The sequence below is a fragment of the Micropterus salmoides genome, unplaced genomic scaffold (assembly GCF_014851395.1).
Source record: "Micropterus salmoides isolate LMB-PRFRI ecotype aquatic unplaced genomic scaffold, ASM1485139v1 Ms_hic_scaffold_5, whole genome shotgun sequence".
Taxonomy (NCBI): domain Eukaryota; kingdom Metazoa; phylum Chordata; class Actinopteri; order Centrarchiformes; family Centrarchidae; genus Micropterus; species Micropterus salmoides.
The window spans coordinates 16,656,116-16,675,166 of record NW_024044237.1 but is presented as its reverse complement, the minus strand read 5'-3'; the positions used below and the strand labels follow the sequence as shown (position 1 = coordinate 16,675,166).

The 19,051-nt window shown below is 41.1% G+C and overlaps 1 protein-coding gene across 1 annotated transcript; it reads left to right on the top strand.

Moving 5' to 3' along the window:
• The first annotated feature begins 154 nt into the window (after positions 1–154).
• Positions 155–18,421, top strand: cnot6a (CCR4-NOT transcription complex, subunit 6a). Its single transcript, XM_038699231.1, has 12 exons — positions 155–278; positions 1,367–1,488; positions 2,230–2,416; positions 2,788–2,873; positions 2,970–3,074; positions 3,710–3,778; positions 5,354–5,511; positions 7,585–7,739; positions 10,897–11,051; positions 11,273–11,506; positions 13,138–13,340; positions 13,520–18,421. The coding sequence occupies exons 2-12, from the start codon at positions 1,377–1,379 to the stop codon at positions 13,733–13,735; spliced, it is 1,680 nt and encodes a 559-aa protein (XP_038555159.1). The 5' UTR covers positions 155–278; positions 1,367–1,376; the 3' UTR covers positions 13,736–18,421.
• The last annotated feature ends 630 nt before the right edge of the window (positions 18,422–19,051 follow it).

Below are 19,051 nucleotides of genomic sequence, written 5' to 3'. Positions count from 1 at the left end.
GCATAGTTTCTAAATAAGCCACAGTAAATTGAATGTGGCGTCCTATCCAATATCCATCCATCTCATGGCCCATCACTCATCACTTAAAGGCTTTATTTACTCTGGCTCAACAGCTGGTTGGACCGTCTGCACGCTGACCAATAGGATGAAGCGCTGTTATCGGCAGAGGAAAAAAAATCCTTACAGTCGCCATGATACAGCAGCGGAAACTGGTGAGAAGTGGCTAGAAAACAAAAGAGAACACGCAGTCGTCCTCGCGATTTGGTATGGTCTTGCAGGTAAAAATTTTATCCTTTCTTTTAGACCTGAACTATTTTGACATGTTTCACCGTGATCTTATTTAGATGTTAAAAACGCTGTGGCCATTTTTCCCGACGTAGGACTAATATGAATAGGAAGTCGGTCAGCTTCGAATAATTGGGATGTTAGCTTTGAGCTAGCAAGCTAACCCAGGCTAAGCTAAATAGCTCGCAATTGCTTGCAAATCCAGCATTGTGTAGCTCTGTGAGCTCGTTTGCTCACTGTTTATCTTAGTGATAGTGATTCTTGCTACTGGGGGCTAGCTAGCGGCAGCTAACTAATGCAGTGTTCCGTGGCCTAGTGTTAATGCGCAAGTCAGTGCTCTGCTATTATGTAAACAACAATTATACAGTACCATTTAATGGCATTTTGCATCTTTTTTCTAGCCCACTTGGGCAGGGCGTTAAAATCTGTCAGTTGCTAAATTTCGCAAACTTCTCGTGTCCGTTTTCGAATTGATAGTTAGCAAGCGAGCTAACGTTAGCGATTTAGCGTTTGTTATGTATAGTTTTATAGCTACCTATTTAGGTTAAGCTAGGCTAATCAGCTAGCGAAAACGAGAAGAATAATCTGCTAATCTTTACCCGGCGTTAGCTAATTTAACTAAATTTTAAAATGCAATTTCTAACTAATTTACTAATTAGAGCTTTACACAGTTAACAGGCTAGTTTGCTAAGTTTAGCATGACAGACAGTACCCTACGTTACCGATTTAAAGTGTTGATTATTTAACTCAAATTAAATCAGACTTCATATGAAGCTGTTTAAATGATACTTCACGTTATTTCAAGATAGACGTCGGATAGCAACGTGTTAATTGAACTATATATTGATCAAAAACGTGCTCTTTATGTTTGGTAAGGGTTGCATTCAATATCTTTTTCCAGCATGGGCCAACATGTGGTAGCAATAAATGCAAATACAAAGTCACCTGCTAAGCTAGATACATTGGGTCTATCCTAATTTATAGTATTCCATCTTTAGATTTGGGCCAAAATACCGAATTGATTTACATTGTGAGCTCTTTTACTCTGTTTATAAATGACGTTTAAAATGATCTTTTGTAGTGTTATAGGAATGCCCAAGGAAAAATATGACCCGCCGGATCCCAGGCGGATGTACACAATTATGTCTAGCGAGGAAGCAGCCAACGGGAAGAAGTCATACTGGGCTGAGCTGGAAATCAGTGGTGAGTGTTTTCAGTGAGTTCCTAGTTTAGTAGATTTCGTATATAATGTGAAATCTTTCTTTGTATATCTACCTTTCATGTCACACTGTTGGACGCAGGTGAATATTGGATCTTCACTGATAAAATAGACCAGGTTCCACCCCTAGCTCTGCACATGTCAGTCCCATGAAGGGCGGCAGCTAAAGATTATTTTCATCATCAATTAATCTACCAATTATTTTCTCAATTAACCTATTGGCCTATTAAAATGTCAGAAAATAGTGTTAAATGTCCATCAGTTTCACAGAGCCCAAGATGATGATGGTCTCATAGAAAACTAAGACAGTCAGCCAGAGGAGAAGCTTGGACCAGTAATTCTTGTCCAAATTTTTCTTCAAAATTTATTGACATTCATTATCAAATGTTTTGCAAGTTAATTTTCTGTGGTTTGATTAATCAATTCAGCTCTAGTCCCAAACTGGGTTTTGCAAGGTTTAAAATGGGTCACAGTTGATTACACCCACCATGGTGTATCTCCAGCCTTAACATGATTTTATTTGGTGTTCTGGGAAAACAGTGCAGCCCTACAATTATGATTAAGCAACATCTTCTCAGTGTGAAAACACTTAACAGACGTTGACCTATTCACACACAAATGGGGAAAGTTGTTCCAAGGTTTTTCCCCTATAGTGCGAGGGGCATAATAGTGGGATACTGGGACTTAATTCTCATGTGTGTGACCTTTTCCTACCTTCACTTCAGGCCGAGTAAGGAGTCTCAGCACAGCCCTGTGGTCTCTCACCCACCTCACTGCCCTGCACGTCAGTGACAACTCATTGTCACGCATCCCGCCAGACATTGCCAAACTACACAACCTGGTGTATCTGGATCTCTCATCCAATAAGATCAGGAGCCTGCCGGCAGAGCTCGGCAACATGGTGTCTCTCAGGTAAGTGATTTCAGGCTACATATTTACCCCTTTGTTTGCCAACTATGGAAAGTAGTAGCTGTCACAGGGTTGGTCTTAAAATTAATTTTGGCACCCACACAGTGCCCCACACTCATAATGGCAATGTGAGTTTTTCTGTTAATTGTTGATTCAATAGATGTCTGCCAGTTTTATCTGGGTTTCTATTGTTTCAATATATTGGAATGTTTAAAATTTCATGTAAAAAGTCCACATTAACAATCAGTCTAAAGTTAGGTATGTTGTAAGTCTTGATGGCAGAAATGTAGTAAATGTTTTTAAAAGTTAATACAGATGGTTGTTTCTCAGGAGGGCTGGTTTCTAATAATCAAATTCCCCCATGTCCTCCACAGGGAACTGCTTTTAAATAACAACCAGTTGCGGGTTCTGCCATTTGAATTGGGGAAACTGTTTCAGTTACAAACACTGGGGTTGAAAGGTGAGTGGCTTGTCAGTGGTTTTGTAGCCATTGTAGCCTTGAAATCCCATTGATCTTTTAGCGATGATTCAGCCCGTGTTGCTTTTCCTTCACCAGGAAACCCACTTGCACAAGAAATTATGAGCCTCTACCAGGAACCCGACGGCACGCGGAGACTGCTCAACTACTTGTTAGACAATCTGGCCGGGGCTATCAAGCGCAGTGAGTCCCACCCTCTGGCAGTCTTGAGACTGGAAGAGGAATTGCATATTGCCAGCTGTTTCTTTGTCCCCAACAGATAGGTTCATGAGTAGAGGTCTTCATGGGTCCTGTATTACCCAGAACTAAACTGGACCCATCTATTGTTTGAAAGCTGGGACCTGCAGAGCTAAGAAACGTCAGACCCGAAACCGGCTGGGAGACACAGACCTAATTTGCACCTATTTCCCAGCTTTGATTGCTATTAACAAGTTAACCTATTATACAAGTTTTTAAAACAAAACTTTGTGTCTTACCTAATTTTAATATTCATAGCCTTCTCTCCTGTGCCTGGCTGTGATGCATATCATCCATCCTCCTTACCAAGAAAGTTGGTAAAATACACCCAGGTTTTCTGTTTTTCCACATGGCTAAAAAACTCATTACTTCAGCTTACAAGACCACTTGCTGTGACAGTGATGGATGACAAATGGAATCGGTTTTGCATTTATGAATCTGTGAAGACCTCTGTTCATCAGTATATAAAGATGTAGGATGTGAGGCCAACAGGTTATGTGCCCTTAACTTTGTTGAAGACATTGTGCGACATCTGTGTTCATGTCGTCTCCTATATTGAACGATGTTTTCCCTGTGCTCAGTGCCAACAGAGCAACCCCCAGCTCGGTCATGGATCTCTCTCCAGGAACTAGACAGAACGCGACCCTCTGGCAAGTACAACATACACGAAACATAACTTTGAACAGATATACATACTCTTATCAGTTTTCTCTGTAATACACAGCTGTTCCATAAATATGGATGTAGCTTGTATCCATAAAAAAAAAATAAGTCACATTAATCTGTTGAAAAATTAATAGAAAAGGATCCAAATTCGGTTTTGTATGAAAAGTACTGCTGGGCTTAAAGGATTTTTTCGGTGTTTTTAAACCTGGACCCTATTTTCACATTTTTGAACTGAAATGACTATTGTGTACAAAAAGTTTTGAAATCCATGTAGCAGATGGCTTCAGCCGACAGTCACAAAGTTGCTGCAGTGACTGCAACCTGTTTCTTTGGTGCTGGTCAAACTCACATCCACAAATAGTACCTGTTTTTGCCACTGACCGGCCACTTTTTGTGGACAGGTGCAATTGACCCAAAGGAATACATTCACGGCTGCCATCTACTGCACGGATTACAAAACTGTTTGTACTTACTAGTAGGGCTGGACAATAAAACAGTAACAATTATCGTGATATAATTTATTTCAATAACAATGTTCAATAAATGTTTGATTTTATTCAACTGAATCATACATTAATTGGGACTTAATTTTTTTACAATGTTCATTTTGTTGAATGAAAAAGCTTTTAGTCATGCATATTTGTTGACAAAGATTTTATCATAATTGTTTTGAATGTTCTGCCTCAGAATTGTGAAGTGATCCACTGTTTGGCCTCAAGTGTTGATCATAGAGAATCACAGAAGAGTTTAAACCACAGTTAACCATCAGGTTTCTTGCACTTTCACTCAAGAGTAAAAAACAGCCTTTAAACTCAAAAGAATTAACGATTTGATACTTATCGTGATAATTATTGATATTGAAAGATCTGAAACTTTTTATCGTGATAACATTTTTGGACAAATCGTCCAGCCCTACCTACTAGTCATTTCACCCCAAAATATGAGAAAATAGGAATAGGGCCCAGGTTTAACAATGCCAAAATTACCCTTTAACCTAAAAGCAATGCTTGTGACACTTGCAATATAGTATATTCACACTTTTGCAGTTGATACAGTATTCCAGTGTGTCCTTTGGGTTGAGCTTTTACTTGTGTTGGTTGACTCTGTTCAGGGCGTCCGTGACTGTTGTTTTGACTGACTCAATGTTCAGTGCTGTTAACAATTGTAGATGATTACACCACTGCTGTGTAAGTCACATTGTGCTTCTATAAGGAATTTTTGTAGAACTCAAACAAATTTCAAAATAGTTGGCAATTCATTTAATAGTTGACAACTAATCAAATAGTCATTGCAGCTCTAATGTGTATGCCAAATTCTGCTTTTAGGAAACGCAATACGAAGTGGGATAGAGTTTTCCCTGTTTACAGAATACTGCATTTTAATTTTTTTTTATTTTTTTCTTCCATGTATAGACAGGAAAAATGGTACAGATGTTTTTTGGTAATCGGGCTTGTTGTATAACAAATGTGGCAATGTCCCTACCCCACCTTTTTAGGGAATAAAAATCATAAGCTTCCGTAGCATTTCTAAAATATGGCCTTTTGTCTGTCTCCCCTCAGCACTGTTCTCTGTGATGTGCTACAATGTGCTGTGTGATAAGTACGCCACACGACAGCTATATGGCTACTGCCCATCTTGGGCTCTAAACTGGGAGTATAGGAAGAAATCCATCATTCAGGAGATCCTGGGCTGCAATGCAGACATCATCAGTTTGCAGGTGAGAGATGGATGTCAAAGCATGCATTAAGGTTTTTACAGACATTAACATTTATTTTGTACATCAGCAAAGACCCAACAAGATTTCTTTTTTAAAAACTTAGGCAGGGTGGTGGTAGCGGGACGTCCTTTAAAGTCGACACAATAAAAGCAACACCTGTAAAATGCAATCCAAAACCCCTACAATAAATGCTCCCTTTGTGATGCGCTATTTTGAGTGTCGACACAGTGTTAAATCTTACTTTCTTGTTACATGTGTCCATATCACAAATAGCAGAATTAATGTCTTGCTCTTAGAAAATCTTAGAGTTGGTATTATGCTTTTTGGCCTTTTTCCCCCCTCCTTTATTGAGCTGTATATCTTTTTTGTGCATGTAACAGGTTTGCAAAGTGAAAAAGCCCAAAGTCCAGCCCAAAGGGAGTTCCCATCTCCCACAGAAAGCTCTGCTCTGAACCGCTTGAAAACAGCTCGTTTGTAGTCCAGCCCTTCACTTCCTTTACTTGTGACGTCACAATGAAAACGCGTCATAAAGCTTGCCAAGCAGCTTGCAGGGTCAGGCACGCCCTCAAACCAAGCTAGTCTGAGCGGAGGCCCTTTGGCTCGACTCGTCTTTGTTTGGGTTTCCATTGTGGAAATGTTGTACCTGCTTCCAGGTACTTTTTTTCTTATCTTACCTCACCTCCGTCGAGGTTCCAAGCGAGCTGAGGGATACTAAAATGTAACGTGAAAACACGTCAGACTGCTGATTGGTCAGAGAGAATATTCACTATTCACTGCATCGTCATTGCGTGTGCCAGAAAGAGGCCAGCAACAGAAAGCTTTATATTTTACAGTTTCCGTATGTAATTTCATCACTAAATCCACTTCTGAATAGTTTTGAGGTGTGTTTTACAAGAAGTGATGGAGGAACAAAAATGTGCTTGAATATTTTTGGAGTTGAGGAGCTCCGCAAGTGGCTGCGGGGGAAGCCTGTGCCAACCCGCGGAAGAAGCGTGTGAGGCCGGCCAGCCTCCCGCTCACAGAGCCCTCTGCTCCCGCCGTCGCACAGACCGCTGCAACAACAACGGCAGAGGAAAACACGGCTGGAAGGTTTTCATTCCGCTTATCTGTCTTTACATTCTGAGGAATGTTGAAACGTTTTAACTTAAAAAACAGAAAGCTGTGTGGATCGCGTGTGTGTCGCATGGAACATTACGTCGCAGCAGTTGTGTGTGGCGTCGCTATGATGAGAAGCTACGTACTATCTCTGGGTACTATCTGCAATGGAAAACGGAGCAGGGCTGAGTAGAGTCGAGTCTATCGATTTGCGCTTTGGTAGCATTTTTCGACAAGGCAGCATAGATCGTCAGAACACCGGCAACAGTTCAACGTTTAGTCCTGATGGTAAGATGTGGAACAATGATGTTGTGGACTTGTGAGTAACTTATACCATCTGCTAGGTTACGGTCGCAGTCTGAAGCGGCTTTGATTTGGATCACACTACCTTGTTTCTTACGACCCGCCCTTCTCTGCTTCTGATTGGCTAGTAGTCCTTATCTGGGAACTGCGCATGTGCAACTCCCAACAAAGATTTTGTACAAGTAAGATGTATCACTCTGTAGCGCAAGAGCGGAGCGTACAACATACAGGGTGAAAAGAGGAGCTGCAGCAATGTGCAGTATGAGGAAAAATATGGTGGTTTTTGAAAATTAAGCCATGTAAACCTGTTCTGGTACAACCCCTAAATAAGATTTTGAACCTGAAAATGAGCAGGATACCACCTCTATTTTGCACTCAGATGCTTCTTTGAATTTATAAATTAAGAAATATTTGACAACATTTGCTGTGTTTGCTGACACTAGATCTGCTTTTCCTTCCTGCACTATTTTTCAGCTGTGATGATTTTTAATTTCTTAAAATTGTGTTTAGTTGCCTTTAGTTTTAATTGTATTAAAATGTTAATATCTAGAATGACAGTTTTTGTTCTTTTTGGAAGGAGTGTTTGTTATACTTGCGTGACTGTCGGCCTTTCCTGTTGTCCACCCTGACGTGGGTTTTTTTTGTTTGTTTTTTGTTTGTTTTTTTTGATTACAGGAAGTTGAGACAGAGCAGTACTACAGTTTCTTCTTGCCTGAGCTGAAAGAGCAGGGTTACGAGGGGTTCTTCAGTCCAAAATCACGAGCCAGGACCATGTCGGAGTCGGACCGTAAACACGTGGATGGATGTGCAATTTTCTACAAGACGGAAAAGTATGTACCTACAATTTTGTAGTTATCGTCCTGTAGCCTGTATCTCTTGTTGACAAGCCTTAGTAGGACTGTTATTTGTTTTATCTTTGTTGGAGTTAAACATGCATTTTAAGATATTTTGTATAAAAGCTAGAATCACTGGCTTGTAGCTCTAAGACAGTCTGAACCACAATAGTTTCTAAATAAATGAACAATGTTTTCTAAAATAAGTTATGAACTGGTGAATTTTCATTTCATCAGAGATGGATGGATAGAGACGGAGGGGTTTTCATTCCACTGGGTATCCAGTTAATAACTTCAATACCCTTTTCTCTGTAGGATAGCACCTCAGGCAATATTGATGCTTGAGTGGTTTAAAACAGCTTTTATGGTGTTCAATTACAGTTAATCACTAAGCCATTTCCCCCATTAAACAGGTGCAATAATTGTGACAAAGAAATGATTCCTTTGTAAGCCTTTCACTCCAGGTCAATTCTGTAATACTGTAACCTATGATATTTTTATGTATTGCGGTATGTTGATGGTTGTTTTGTGTTTGTGTGGAGTATCGGCTGGGTGGAGCTACCACTGCTCACCCACCTAACCAGTTTGATAACCCTGCAAATAAGAAGCCATGTAAGGTAGGGTTGGGCAATGTCTACAAAATTTCCATCGGATGATGTCTACAATGAAATATTGGGATGGACGATGTCATCGGGTGCACGGGCGCGCTGGGGGCAGCAGTCGTCTTATGTGCATGTGTTCTCGCACAGACTTCACTAAGTTTAAAAAAAAAAAAAAAAAAAAAAAATGGTAGACTATTAACTTACATTACAAGTCGCGGTGGATATTTTAGGCACGGACCAGGTAAAGCAACAGTGAACTCACAGGATGCTGATGTTTGTTTTAGTTGTTTAGTTGCTGCCATGATGACTGATCACAGGTGGAAATATACAGGAAAAGACGAGTTCTTAGTATTTTAGTCGACTTTATAAAACATACAAAAAAAAAGTGCTGGGCGGGTTTTTACAGTCACGATGCCAGCTCAACATTGTGATGTATGTCAGCCATCGCCGATGGACGATTGCATTGTCTTATCGGCCCAACCCAATGTAAGGTTTTTACTGTAGCCATCTGACAGTGATAACATTGATTGTACTCATATTTCTAAAGCATTTGTGTCAAGCTCCCCATTATCTAAATGTTTCCCCTGCTTTCATGCTTGAATACGGTTTTAGAAACTGTTCCTAGTTCATTTGTAGCTGAAAACAAAATATAGACCAGTGGTATGTTTTGAAGATTGCTATCAATGCTTACCATCCAGTCTAAATTCGGGTACTGTTTATACCATAGCACATACTGTACGATAGGGTTCAGGGTCGCCCACTCTGGCCCAGAAATACATTTGAATGTGGTCACAATAACATGTTAGAAATGTGAACAGGTTGGTGATGAACCATGGGCCAAGGGCTATGCTTCCTTCGGACAATCACCCAGCCTCCCTGGCTTCCCAAATGCTTAGGCGCTGCATTGGGACGGCTAACAGGAGCTACCTCTGGTCGGTCCAGCTATTACGGGATGGCTAACTACAGCAGCTAATGATTGTTTCCATGGTGCAGAGCAGAGTTTCCAATTCTCAAAGCCTCGTCAGCAGTGTGACAAACTACACTTACTACATACGTACTATTCTCACTAAAGAAAGCAGAGGAGTGGCTAAACATTTGACACACAGAGCAAGAGATCAGGAGAGGGAGAATGAGAAGCCATCGCTAGCTGCTAAGCTAATTAACAGTAGCTATCAAAACTGAACAGTGTGTAAACAACTGAGATTTAGTGAGAGTTGCTTAACTGGAGTGCTTGATCAAAACTACTGTAAGATTAAATGTATAGCAGAAAAATAGCTGCTGTAATGAAGAATCTTAACACATTTAGCTGGGTTGAGCTTAGACCCGCAAAAGTGGCATATTCACTCTGTTACTGACTGTACTGACAAAGTATAGTTGGCTGGCTACCCTGCTAACATAGCGAACAGATGTGATAAGCATGAGTGACGTGGCAGCTGTCAGGGACAGGGTTATATTAGAGTTATGTTGAAAAGGGAAAAATGATAGGGACATTGCTTATCAACTTTTCATTTCACTAGTTAGCTTACCATAAGGACACCGCTTTACTCCGAACCATCATCTGTTCAGCTGTGATGGGTACTTGTGCTGGACTGAGTTGTTTAAGTTTGCCGTTTTGTTTCAAAATGCAAACATTACTTTTTGTTTGTAGTCTGTTCAGAACATGGTGGCTTGTGTTAGTAATTGTCATTTCTGTGCAGATTTATAGTTTGAACCATTAGTGAGGTGGCTGTTACATGTCTTGAGCCCAGCTGTAGAATGTAATTAAAGGGTTGATGTTCCTGAGAGCTGCTGCTTGCCTATTTTTTTTTATTTTAATTTTTTGGCCAGAACATCTCATAATGACAGATGTAGTTTGCATATAATCAAACTGGTTTAAGCTAATACACCTGAGCTGACTGGCAAAACCGGAAACCAACCAAACTCGGCGAGGACTATTGGATATCTGAAATAAGTTATACAAAGCCTTTTATGGCTCCACAGGGAGCTGTGTGATGTTGGCATGAATTTCCTCAAGAGTCCTGGGGGGGGGGTCTTTATATGAGACAGTAAATGATATCATTTAATTATGACAAACTGTCTGGAGTGTTGGGTAACATAGTATTTGCCTGAGGCCGAAGCTTTAAGTATTGATGAAATTAAAGCAAATGCAATCTCATGGCATTCATGGGACTGTTTCTGTCCTGTGTTAATACAAGAGCATGTTTTTGACTTTTAATTGAAAAATCATGGAAGGCTAAAGCTTCATACATACAGCAGCTGGCAGTACTGAGCTCTGTTTTGCTGAAGCAGACCATTATTTTGACTACAAGCCAAATTTCTACTCAGTCCATAAAAACAGTAAATGTAAGACTTTCAATAAGAATTCATAACTGAATTTGAATCTATACACTTATTTACAGCTATGTCATTAATATTATGAAAGAGTTGCCCAAATTAGGGGCAAGGAGGAAGAAGTGTAATTTGTTCCCTGTATTGGCAATTCAATTATGTTGTTCAGTGTCCCCTTTGCTCTGATATTTAGAGGCATTGAGTGGTATCCTGTTTATCTCCAGGTTCAGCGCAGTGCAGAAGCACACAGTGGAGTTTAACCAGCTGGCCATGGCTAACTCCGAGGGCTCAGAGGCAATGCTGAACAGGGTGATGACCAAGGACAACATCGGGGTAGCTGTACTGCTTGAGGTCCGCAAAGAGATGATGGAGGTCTCCTGTGAGTAGACGCCCTATTGAGCTTTAGGACTTCTTATTTGGGTACTTGGCTTCGCTAGACTTACTGCATGTGTTTTTCTTTAAGACCAGAGCTAGTCCTGCTTATCCTGTGTTGACTTATGTCTGAAACTCACTGAAAAGCTTTAGTTACAGTAGTTGTCGGTGATGCATAAGTAACTATCTGTATCACTTTTGCCTGCTTACCTTTTCCCCTCCTTTCAGCTGGGAAGTCACTCCATGGCATGGAGAAGCAGCTGCTCCTGGTAGCAAATGCTCATATGCACTGGGACCCAGAGTACTCTGATGTGAAGCTGGTCCAGACCATGATGTTCCTGTCAGAGGTGAAGAACATAGTGGATAAAGCCACACGCAGCCTCAAGTTGTCCTCTGTCTCTGGTGAGACCAATGCCATTCCGCTGGTGCTGTGCGCTGACCTCAACTCCTTGCCTGACTCTGGTATGTAAGCAAGGCAGATAGAGCTGTGCTGTGTATTACCACAGAGTTGGTATAAAAAGTGTACATGTATTGATACAACAATAGTACAACTGCAGCGACAGGTAGTTGTTGAAAATTTTTGTTGGTTTGGTTCCCAGTATCTCCTAATGCGGCATTCAGACCAAACGCAAATTTTCGCCTCGCAACACAACGCGAGAAAGCGATTTTAACGCGATATCGTTAATAAACACAACTTGCCATTACTACAGCTGTATGAACCCAAAGTAAACATTTTGCTGTGATTAAATAGCAATAAACGGATCAAACTGATGCCGAAATAACATACATATGAATTCAGAGAGAGAGAGAGAGCACTGGAACCAGATGTGCATGGAATCTATCTGCTGAGAAGCTTGAGTGAACGTAAATCAATGTTGTAATCATAAAAACTAAAGTAAAAATCTAATTTAATAAAATTACTTTACTCCAAGCTCCTCCTGCAAGCAAACGGCGTAGTTGCAAGCAAAGTCCAGTACGACCACAGGTGTTTATTTGTCCGAAAGCTGGAGCGCTGCTCCCTGCTCCTCTAGCCCAAGTTTAGCAGTGCTCAGCCGGCCAGCAGATTTTCAATTGCCCGCTCTGCCTAGCCCTCTTCACACAACGCTCTGAAGCTGTCGGCAACGTACGGACAATCTCAACATTGATAGGCTATCGCGACTCAGCGTCATGCGAATTACTCCCTTGAGTTGAAAATATTCAACTCACACGCTTCGCTTCGCCAGCCCCGCCCCCTTCGTGCTGCCCGACAGGAAATCGCAGCTCTACGCGACTTTGCATTGACTTTGTATGTAAACTCACCGCACATTCACTTCGCTTTTGGTCTGAAAGCACCATAACAATGTGTCATGCTGCTCTTTTAGCAAAACTAAACTTTGGATGCTGAACAAGCAGGTGTATGTCTTTCATAGCTGCAATTACATTAAAAAAAGGAATAAACAAATCCAAATTACTTCCTAATTTGTTAACGGGCAACCATTTTAAATTGATTTAATTTTAAGTCTTTTTCTTTATGCAACAAAAGGTGAAATGTGTTTCCAATGTGAATATTAGAAAAGTCTTCTATGATAGTAAATTAAATTGTGTGTTGGTCGAATAAAAAGAGCAATTGTGGTGGACAACTTGCACAATTTTCTCACATTTTACCAAATCAGGTAATGGAGAGAATTATCTGCAGAGAATTGATAATGTAAGCAATCATTAGTTGCAGTTGTAATGTTTTTGCAACTTTCAGCATGGGATGAAGCCATTCCTGAAATACTGTATCTAGACCTTCGTGCATACATTAAAATCTATATCAAAATATAAATTCAGCAGTAATCAAACATGACCTGGTAGTGAAATCAATCTGTAGTTGAATAGAAATACCTCACCTGCATGGAACTAGATGTAGATATGATTTGAAAAACTAGTTTTACAGCTAATATTACTGGTAACCTACAACATTCAAAATTTGTGCCTTTTAGAAATTCCATTTGGCGGTATGGATGGTAACTGTAGGAACAGATTGGGCTCGGCCTGTTGGGACGTTAAAGTGCCACTTGACTTTTCTTGATTCTGATGTAGACAACTTCTCATCTCTCCCTTCTGTTCAGGCGTGGTGGAGTATCTTAGTTCTGGTGGAGTTGACTGCACCCACAAGGACTTCAAAGAGCTTCGTTATAGCGACAGCCTGACCAAATTCAACTGCAATGGCAAGAACAGCACGTCCAATGGCAGGATCACCCACGGCTTCAAGCTGAAGAGCGCCTACGAGAACGGCCTGATGCCTTACACCAACTACACCTACGACTTCAAGGTGATTACTGATGGCACACATGTATATTTATGTTTGTAGTTGATGATGATGCTTGTACAAGTACAGAGATTCACCTTTTGACTTGTCCAGACTTACAAACTTACTCATAAACATGTCCAAAGTGGAATTAATGTTAATATATTTTTGTTGACGGCACCCCCCCCCCCTTCTCTCCTCAGGGTGTCATTGACTATATTTTCTACTCCAAGCCTCACCTGAACGTGTTGGGTATCTTGGGCCCACTGGACCCACACTGGCTCGTAGAGAACAATGTCAGCGGCTGCCCACATCCCCACATCCCCTCCGACCACTTCTCCCTCTTTGCCCAGCTGGAGCTGCTCCTGCCCAACATGCCCCCCCAGGTCAATGGGCTCCATCTGCCTACACGCAGGTAGTGAGTCCTTGCCACACCACCAGAGAGAGCTGCAACCACAGCCGCTCCCTTTCCAACCCTCCTCCCTCCCACTACCAGCTCTTCCCTCCACCACCCCGGAGGAGGAAGACAAAAAAACACAACCTGTAAAATATTCGTACAGTGAGGTCTGGCCGACAGGGATTTCGTATAATGTTATAGATATTCTATATTTTTCTTTTTTCTTTCTCCGTTTTTATTTTTTGTTCTTTTTTTAACTGCTCGATTCAGTCCTGTTGGTGTATCATATTTTGTGTTTTGGACTCCCTTTCCTCCTCAAATCCACCCACCCACCCACTTTGCTTCTGTCTCTGAAACTAGAAGGGATGGTAGCTCATTCAGATTCGTCACCTGGGGCACTGTTTGGTTTAAGAGCAAGGGAAAACGCCAAAGTGGCTGAGGGGGTGACATTCACCAGAAAAGCTCCATAGCTGATGGTCTGCCTGTCTGTCTGTCCTGTATAAATTTGAAACCAGCAAAGACAGCAGACTTGTCAGTCTCAGACCTCCATCATTGGCTTGTGCTCGTTTTCCCCTGTACTCTGGGCAGCCAGCGTACTTTCTCAGTCTTTCTTGGATACACACGTTTGTGGAGTTAGTGCAGCTTTTAGCTGGTAGTTAAGCGTCTCTGGAATGGGATGTAGTGCAGCTGGTATGAGACAGGATTTCCTGCTGTCCTTCTGTGGTGCTCAGGCCTTTTATGTGGTCACGGCCTCCCGTGGTGCTACAAGGTAGTCTACACCTCTGGCCCTGGCGCATTAGCTACCAAAACCCACAGATGCCTCAAGAACCAGACGTCCGCAAACAACATTTGCCTGATGTCACATGGGCAATGTACGTAGTGTTAATTTGTGAAGAAAGGATAAGGTGAGAAACTGAGAGCAGCTACCATCGTGTTTGCAGACTGTTCACCCCAGCTTATATAGTTGTTAGGCTAGTCCTGTGCTTAGGAGCTCATGTGGCCCATGTACCACAATTTTTGGTCCAGGGGCAAGGGATTTAGGCTGATGGGCAAAACGGTGAGGGGCGTTCACAAATCTTTTTTTATTTGTCTTGATTGCTTTTAGGCAGAGAGAGCGAGCAATGGCTAATACGCAGGAGTAAAACCAGCAGTCCTCTCACTGTCTGGAGTTGCTATCTGACTCCACACATGCAAGCTTACACACACTCACGCATACACACACAACACAGGTAATATACAGGCAGATCTGTAGCACCGTCTCCGAGGCCAGTAGTGACTTTCCCCAGCCATAAATTCCATACACAAAAGCAGTGGGGTTTTTTCACAAGTGTTTGTACAGAATAGAAATCTAGACTCAGTCTTTACATGATTGTATATGAACCACAAAAGACCTGTTTTCTGGCGTTTTTTGTACTAAGAGTAAATTATGATCAGATTTGAAAAAAAAGATTGTATTGTAAACTATGGCTAAATTTTTATCCAGTTAATGTTAAGATGAATTGATATTACCAGCTTGTACAAAAGACGTAAGAAGAGGTTGTTCAAGGTGTTCGCTGTCACTATTGCACTCCCTAGAGATTAACTAATTAATCTATCAGTATTTTTTTTTCTCCCCACCACCCCCCTCTGATTTGCCGGCATATTGCTGCAATTTGTAAATAGACACTGAGGAAACTCTGCCTGTTGCTTCTTGCCCATTAAGAAAGCCATCTATCCACTCTGCTGCCATCAGTTCAGACAAAAGGACACGCAAGGATGAGTCACAGCCCACCTGTGGCTACACATCTGTTCATCTATATATTTCGCACACACTCCCACTAGTGATGTGTGACTGATACAACCTCTATAAATCCCACATGTTCAACAAAACATCGTGCCTCACTGTAGCAGTTGTCGTTGTCTTGCACTATTTACATTTGACGAACGCCTGAACAACCTTTTCTCCTTTTATTTTTAAATACTGTTTGAGACATTTGTGAAGATTTTATGTCCTTTTTATTGTTTTTTTTTTTTTGTTAATGTTTCCTTTTTATGAGCTGTGACAATGTTATGATGATGTGTATATTCTTCCTTATCATTGAGCTCTCTAGTAATCAGGTATGCTTTCTCCTCTGACCCTCTTTCCTCTCCTTAAGGAACTTGAGTAGGATGTCTTCTCTTTGTGAAATTCACTTCTGATTGTTTTGCTCCCTCTTCGTACCTTAGCACAGCTCCATGCCCAGACCCCCAAAATAGTTGGCCCATAGTTCCATCCTCGGCCGTGAATTTTAAATCTCCTTCAACTTGTCCATAATCTTATACCCCACCCTCAACCACCCAATCTCAAACCCACTCTCAAACCCACTATATTGCTCAAGCTGTGTCTTTTAAACCCCTTTGCTCAACCACTTTGTATAGTTCTCTTACCCTCGTCACTGCAGCTATAGTGCCATCTGTGGACCCCCTACCTCTGTTTTGGAAAAGGTGGAAGGCCCACTTTGCTCTGCTTTTGGGTGAACAAGGGATTGAGGCGCTGTGATCTCAGCTATTTCTCTGAAAGCAAGGCAAGCGCGTTGCTATGAATCAAATTTGTTGCATCCCAAACAAACACAAGTGAAATCTGTCAGTGGTGAGACGATTTATTTCAACAGCCACACTTTTACACTGATAAAATGGACGATGAGCACTTAGTAGATTCAGGCGTAGCTCCCCTCACACCCTGTTCATCATATTAGCACATAAAGATCTCCATTATTTTAATGTATATGTTAAAATTACATTTTTAAAGCAAGAGGGAAGCAAGTAAAAAGGAAGTATATTCCTCAGATCAAGGTCTCTTGTCCCATTGATTCCCTCCCCATGCTTTTTAACCTTTTTGTTTGTGTCCAGTATGATAAATTTTTTTTCCTGAATGGCATTAGTATTGTAGTAGATTTAAAGGCTAGCTTTTTTGTAAAGTGTGAATAAAAGATGTATCTCATGTTTCCTTTCTAAAAAGATATTGAATTGTGTTGTTGTTGTGTAAATCATGAATTCTATGATGGTATGTTTGCTGCATTGTTTTTACTCGATAACCCCCCCCCCCCCCCCCCCCCCCAAATCACAAACCAAATCCTTTGTAGAAATCATGACGAGACATAGTTTGGATTGAGTTGATTAGAGGAGTTGAATGTTCCTGATGATGCCTCGTAGAATGACAGATTTCATGCATATCGGAAGAAAAGTATCTGTATTGTTGGTATCGGTAAAAACAAAAAAATCACCACAGGGATATTCAGTTTATTTGTTCTCTTTACTTTTGAGCTTTATTTTGGATGTTGCATGGCACTAGCTGGAGAGTGCTAGTGCCTGTAGGGTTAGGGCAGCAGAGCTGTCTTACTAGTGGCTGCAGTTCAGTACTAGAGAACACCGTTCTGACTGGTGTAAAACGTGTTTGTAAGACTAAGCTAATGAACTGCCGCTGGTCGCTAGACTGGTCCTGTGATGACTTTAAGTACAACTAGTCCATCTCACTCTGTTCTTGTGTGTCACAGTGGGTAAATCTGTTACACTAGTTAGCTACCATTGAGTCACTGATTTGACTCTTAAATCTTTTTTGGTTGTTGACTTCCCCCTGCCCTGCCCTCTACATCACCCTCTTTTTAAAACCACAGACTACTGCTTCTGACTGAATATCTGGTGAACCGTTGAGCTGAGTTATGTCACCCTATAAGTTTCGGAGAGTGATCACATTGTTGGCTTTGTACTTTCCACTGTTGCATTGTGTTTCATAGTTGACTTTTTTAGGCGTACAGTGATTATTTTTTTTCCCCAGGCTGCACATCTAATGGTAATGGTGCACACCAAAGCTGCTTGTAGTTCAGTTCTGTGTTGTAGAGCGCGTTTTTTTTTTGTTTGTTTTTTTTACCAACCAGTCACATTTTTTTCTGAGATCATAGTGTTCACGAAATGTAGGGCTGTTCAGGAAAGCAAGGTACTTTTTGTCCTTTTCCTTGAATCACATGAACATCTTGCATCCATATTTGTACTTATCACCCATGTTGGAGTTTGGTTTTGCGACCCATCATCTCATTTTAAATGCATCCTTTTCCAAAAAAAACCAACTTGGCAATAATAACCAGAAACGTTCAACACACGGTCAGAATGGGTTTTTAAATATTTTACCTGGAAAATGTAGCTATTTCGCCTTTCAAACTGGTTGTTGTTTTGCTTTTTGAACACCCATCGTCAACCTCCTAGACTGTTTTGTTACCTGAGCACCTTTTTTGATGCCCCCCCTTTCTCATCCATCTTGTATATTTGCTCATCTCCTTTTCCCTGCTGATCTAGTGGTAGTTGTTCAATGATCAGGATTGTCTATCTGTAGTCAGCTAAGTACATATATTGATCTGTGTCACTGTGTATATGCACTGGACCAACTATTGTTTACCATTCATGAAATACCAGCAAAAAAAAGAATGACAAAACACTTGCACAATGTTGTAGAATGTCCATTAACCCAGATGAGAAATCAAGGCAGCTGTTTTCAAATCAACACATACTGTTTTAAAAAGAAACTGAATGGTAAACAATGCTTTCTGTTGTACCCCTTAGCCGTCCTCTCGATTCTCTTTGGACTAGTTTTGTTTTATTTTTTCCGTTTGACTACAGGTTCTGCTTTTTTCCTTTACACCTACCTATGTATTTTCCTACTTCTGGTTGAAAATAAATTCTATATTATCTGTTTCAAGCTGTGTCACCTCTTATTCTTTGCAATGGATATTGAAAATAAATTCTATATCTGTTCTCCTTGAATTGCCTCCTTTTGTTTCATGTTTTTTCTCCCATTTTTTTTCAGATTCTTTCCAGTCTCTCTCAGACTTGTTTCATGTTAGACCCATCCATTAAGTGACTGTAGTTTGTATTTCTAGTGTTCATTTTCACCTCTTGCTCAGTCCGGTGACCTTATCAGCCATCTCAAATGTACAAAACTAGCTCATACCCATTAGTGACCTCCGTCTCACATTTACACAGTGGCAAACGTTCCAAACTATGTGAGCACTGTGTGGTGTTTGATGCTGGAGATGCAAGTGTGTCAAACAGCTGGTGGAGGCTGGATTATGAGGCCCAGGAGTATACAGGCTTACATTCAACTAAATTCTGCACCAGTTTAATTAAATGGTGTGAATTTCAGTGGGTGTTTGGTTGAAATAAAAACCTGCACCCTCACAACTCTGAGACACAGACAAGTGGGTTAGAGATGCTGTCCTAGTTGAAGCCTCTGTCAGCACCCCCTGAAGTGTCCTTCAGTAAGACACTGAGGCATTATCAGCACCATGGGTGCTGTTTTGTAGCCGAGCTTGACCTTTGATTTTCCTCC

Coding starts and splice junctions, on each gene's coding strand:
- cnot6a (XM_038699231.1), top strand. CDS start 1,377: ATGCCCAAGGAAAAATATGACCCGCCGGATCCCAGGCGGATGTACACA. Junction 2,417..2,787: donor GGCAACATGGTGTCTCTCAG/GTAAGTGATTTC, acceptor TGTCCTCCACAG/GGAACTGCTTTTAAATAACA. Junction 3,075..3,709: donor GGCCGGGGCTATCAAGCGCA/GTGAGTCCCACC, acceptor CCCTGTGCTCAG/TGCCAACAGAGCAACCCCCA.